This window comes from Marmota marmota, unplaced genomic scaffold (genome assembly GCF_001458135.2).
Source record: "Marmota marmota marmota unplaced genomic scaffold, marMar, whole genome shotgun sequence".
Classification (NCBI taxonomy): Eukaryota; Metazoa; Chordata; class Mammalia; order Rodentia; family Sciuridae; genus Marmota; species Marmota marmota.
In genome coordinates this window covers 811139-816044 of record NW_026004731.1, presented here as the reverse complement: position 1 = coordinate 816044, position 4906 = coordinate 811139, and the positions used below count along the sequence as shown (strand labels likewise).

At 43.4% G+C, this 4906-nt stretch overlaps 1 protein-coding gene across 1 annotated transcript; it reads right to left on the bottom strand.

The window, feature by feature from the left end:
• Positions 1 to 901: 901 nt before the first annotated feature.
• Positions 902 to 3542, bottom strand: LOC107160599 (T-cell surface glycoprotein CD1a-like). Its single transcript, XM_048797543.1, has 5 exons — positions 3488 to 3542; positions 2934 to 3173; positions 1793 to 2068; positions 1325 to 1606; positions 902 to 1130 (listed from the first exon to the last, which is right to left on the bottom strand). Exons 1-5 carry the CDS (start codon positions 3540 to 3542, stop codon positions 1036 to 1038), a joined length of 948 nt encoding a protein of 315 aa, XP_048653500.1. The 3' UTR covers positions 902 to 1035.
• Between the last annotated feature and the right edge of the window lie 1364 nt (positions 3543 to 4906).

Sequence of the window (4906 nt, the reverse complement as noted above, 5' to 3'; positions counted from 1 at the left end):
ACAGTAGAGGGGGTAGAGAGAAGAGGGGAGGGGAGGGGAAGGGAGTGGGGATAGTAGAGGATAGGAAAGGCAGTAGAATACAACAGACACTAGTATGGCAATATGTAAATCAATGGATGTGTAACCGATGTGATTCTGCAATATGTATACGGGGTAAAAATGGGAGTTCATAATCGGCTTGAATCAAATGTATGAAATATGATATGTAAAGAGCTTTGTAATGTTTTGAATAACTAATAATAAAAAAGAAAAAAGAAGAAGAAACAAGAAGAACATCAAATATCTCAACTACAACAAAGCTGTAAGGAAGACAGAGAATTTAAAAATAAATAAACAAACAAAGACAAACCCTATGTAATACAACACAGGTTTTATTGAGAACATGTTATATTCAGGCAAGGCATTTCACCAGGGATACAGATACTCAAAAAAATATGTGCTTTTCTCTCAAGCTTTTAAAAATTTAAAAGAAATGAACCTACACACCCACCATGGATGCTAGGCAGTAAGGGGTACAGTTGAAATCTGGGGAAGCACAACTGGAAGAGAGATGGCTTCCCACTGTGGATCAAGGAAGGACCCCTGAAGGATGTGACATCTGAAATGCATCTGATGATCCATTACATCCAACCAGGCTGAGACTGCTAACATCCTGTTCCATTCAGAGTTGAAGCCACAGAAGCCAGGTCAGAACAACAAATCCTGTAAGATTACATTGAGAATATATTGGTAAATGATCATGGAGGAGAAATGAATTGCAAAGTTTTAACAAGGAGAGTTGAAGTGATGTCATCACCTTGTGGTTTTCAGGTGTAAACTGGACACCTGTGTAGCTGGGTCCACACTTCAGAGGGCCAGAACTGCAGGAAGCTTCATAGTGTGTCCTAAGTGAATAAAAAAATAACAGACCTTAATAAGGTGGAGGTGAGAATGGAGGTGAAAAAAGAAATGGGGCTGAGAGGAGAAGAAAAAGTCAAAAAAGAAGGGAAGACCATTGGGGAGGAGGGATGAACAGAATAGATGGATACAAAGAACTCACCAGCATTTCCTAAACCAAAATCCAAGACCTGTCAGAAGAGCCAGGGCCACTATCACAGCCAAGAGGATCAAGCCCAGGGCACTCTGAGGTGCTGCAGATTCAAGTAGATACCAGGATGATGTTTTAATCTGCATCAATAGAGCCCTTATTTTAAATTAAACCATTCTTTGAATCACATATTTTTCTTCTTTTTGGGTCTGGAATTTGTCAATCCCAATTTTTTACCTGGTCCTCATGCTCTCCTAGAAGATATCCCCCCATCTCCAGCCTGGGTCCCACTCTTACCACCCCAGTGGAGGACGAGGTCCTGCCCTCCTAGGCTGCTGTGCTTCACCTTGCAGGCCAGGCCAGCTGCCTCCCCAGCTGTCACATCCAGGGTTGCTTGGAGATACCACGTCCCATCTGCATTGGGCAGGATGTCACCTCTCTGAGTGCCCAGCTGCTCCTGCTCACCTCGCATCCACATCACCCACACGGGCTTAGGGTAGAAGCCAGACACATGGCACACCAGCAGCAGACGGCCAGGCCCAGGACTGGGGCCACTGGACAGCCAGGCTTCAGTCTTCACTGCAAACACCAGGAAAGACATCCAGACAGAGACTCTAACATAGATTTGGAAATTTAGAACTCCCCATAAGTCTACAGAGACACATGTTTCCCACTCTGGAAATGTCACACATTATCCTTTTCTCTTTTTATCCTAAATTTAACTTTAAAATTGAAAAATTCTTGCCGATTGGGTACAAGACTGACCTTGTCGCTGGAGATGAGCCTTCCCTGCATCAAGAAGACCCAAGGTGAAACGCGGGCAGGTGTTACTGAGGAGCCTATGTAACCTATGTGTGAAGGCTTCATTGAAATTGAGTAGATTGCAGGCTTTCTGGGTCTTTCTTCCATTCATGAGAGAGGATGAACATGTTTCATTCTGGAAGCTTATGAAATAATATCCTTGAATAGCTACCTGCATGAAGCCTAGGAAGCCCTTCCCAGAGTGCACTTCACAGCCTGCTGTCACCTGTAGATCAAAGGTATCTGGGGAAGAAGAGGAGAAAAGAGAGAAAATTGAATGAGTGGAAGGAAAGACAATAGAAGCAGAAGGGAGTTTGGGAGTTTAAGAGAAAGAACCAAAGTGTGGTTTGATCAGAGGTTCACACAAAGGCCACTGGTTGGAGCTAGAGGTGGAGGAAAAGATGATATCAGGAGGGGAGGGAATTGTTTGAAAGTGATAGTGATGGTATGGGGGAGAAAGGCCTTAATGTGAGAGAGCTGAGACTCTAACAAACCTGGGAGAATGTATCCATGGTCACTCTGACAGTTTAGACAGGAATAACTGAGGAGAATAAATGGGAGAGAAAATCACACTTTAAGGAGTCAACCAATGAGTGAGGAAGCTGAAGGTACCTGATTGAAGACTGGGGAAAAGGGTGGCCACACGATGCCTCTGAGGAGAGTTAGTAAAACTCAGCCCTGCAGCCAATGAGAGAGCATTCAAAAGTGGCAAAAACTGAAGTCTTTGAAGAATCTGGTTGTGTTTATCACACGTGCCCAGAGTGTGATTGCAGATTTATACTGAAGAGAGTGAAGTAAGATTCATAGCAGACAAGGCTGTTTCCCTAAGGAATAAAAGTTCACTGAGATGCCCCACCCTCATCCTTTTATTCTCCCCAACAGGGGAAGTGAACGCACCTTTAAACATTAATTAGTCACTAGTATGGCAATATGTAAATCAATGGATGTGTAATTGATGTGATTCTGCAATCTGTATATGGGCTAAAAATGGGAGTTCATAACCCACTTGAAGCAAAGTGTGAAAGATGATATATCAAGAACTATGTAATGTTTTGAACAACCAACAATAAAAAAAAATTTTAAAAAAAATAAATAAAAAAAAAAAGAAAAATGTAAAATTCCTGATGTTCAATGAAATATAACTGGAACAACCTTTCCAGATCCATCAACTCCTTGTTACTGAAGTTGGCCCTGGAACAGGGACACAGGTAAATGATGGCACCAGACCTGATGTTCCATCTGTGAGTCTGCAGCTCACCCAACCAGCCTGAGCCCAGATGTACCCAGGAATGATTGCGAAATGATGTTGTTTGGATGACATGAAAGGCGACAGGCTTCTCAAACCCTGTAGCAAAATAATAGATACAATAGGCAGAAATGAAACATTGGAAGGAAAAGACTTGGGAAAGTAGGTGCCCTGGTAGGAAGACTCAGAATCTGGAAAAGTGGAGAGCCACAGTTACCTTAGCTGACAACTGCTGGCCCCCAGGGTCCCATGCTCTACCAACATCCTCCATGAGAGCACAGAGGGCTTGAGTAAAAACACACAGAATGGGGCCAGGGTGGCATTTGTTCTCTTCAGGTGTGTACAGGGTAAACTATCATTAACAAACACACACACACACTCACACACAACTGGTCAGTTGCCCCAGTTCTTACCACTATCACCTCCTAGGAAGAGAGCAGCTAGCAAGGGAAGTATCAGAAATAGCATGGCCCTTGCAGATGCTACTTCTTTCTCCCAGAGAAGTTGGCCTTTGATTTCTGTTCTAAATAAGCCTACCCCTGTTGGAATAACTTTCAGTTTACAGCTAGCAGCTAGCAGCTATGAGCAGCTTGGAGTGGTTGATGAATCTACACTCATTCAGGCCTGATAGGAATGCCTTCAGAATGGGATGCTCTACTCTCGTGAGCCGTTAGTGAAACCACATCCTTAGCACTTGTGGTTAGCATTGCCAAACTGCCAGGCTAGGAAACTTATAGCCAGGAGCTTCGACATGGAACTTCTAACATAGAATCCCCTCCCCTAGGGACAAAGACCCTTCCTGATGAGAGCAATATTTAGAGCATCCTTATAGTGTGGTTACATTAGGCATAAGATGATTTGCTTATGGATACTATCTTGTTCATGTATTGATGGGCATGGCCCACTCAAACCCTATAACAATTGTATGCATTACAAAAATAAACTGAGCTACTGGACAATGACCTGAGGTGGGTCTCCAGCCAGTTCTCTCACCAGATCCTGGAGTGTGTGTGTTGATTCTGTGTCTCTACCCCCTTCCCCACCCCCTCCCACGACAAAGTAGCAAGAAACTAATTGACCAGAACCACAGCAGATTTCTGTTCTAAATAAACCTACACCCACAGACCTCTCTTCTGACTTGCTTATTCAACCAAAACACAAAACTTTTCTGTGTGAAACAAAGACAATCTGCTCCCTCCAAAAACCCTGAGCACCTACTCAGTTTCCCCTTCCCCCAACTATTCTGACTCTCTGCCCAGTCTTCCAACTTCTCTCACTGTCACAAACTTCCATCCTGGTCATCTTCCCCTATTTCAACTGCTATAGAACAAGTCTTCTGTGGCATTAAAAAGTACTTTATGAAAATTGACTTTTCTTTTATTGCTGGGTATGGAACCCAGGATCTTAAGCATTTTCTCTTATTGTAATAATTCTGAATTATTCCCCCATGTGTTCTCTTCCCCCATGTGTCCTCTTCCCTGCCCCACCCCCACTCCACCTCATTCATATCTCTGACATCACCACTTACTTTATTTCCTTTTTCAGAAGCCCCTATGATTGTCCTTTGAAACAGTGTCACCTACTGAGTCTATGGATTATGTATCTAGGACTGGCTCTGTGAGGCATGCAGCCACTCCAGTAATACACTCAAAATTCCATGATTATCACCTTGAATTTCATAGTAATTTTATTGAATTGGTGTTTCATAAGTGAAGTTCAATGAAACTTACATGAGAACTCCTAGCTGCCTCCCCTGCTTATGAAGGGTTCTTCCCCCTACAACCTCACCTGCGTGCTCAGCACTCCTCCACCTGCTTCCCATTCTCTGAGAC

What these genes read in the sequence shown, in the direction of transcription:
- LOC107160599 (XM_048797543.1), bottom strand. Translation starts at nt 3,542, where the DNA reads ATGCTATTTCTGATACTTCCCTTGCTAGCTGCTCTCTTCCTAGGAGGT. An exon ending in TCAGGAATTTTACATTTTTC is followed by an intron (nt 2,069 to 2,933) that starts TTTTTTTTTTTA and finishes CTTCCCCAGATA; the next exon opens with CCTTTGATCTACAGGTGACA. An exon ending in GGCTCATCTCCAGCGACAAG is followed by an intron (nt 1,607 to 1,792) that starts GTCAGTCTTGTA and finishes TGGTGTTTGCAG; the next exon opens with TGAAGACTGAAGCCTGGCTG.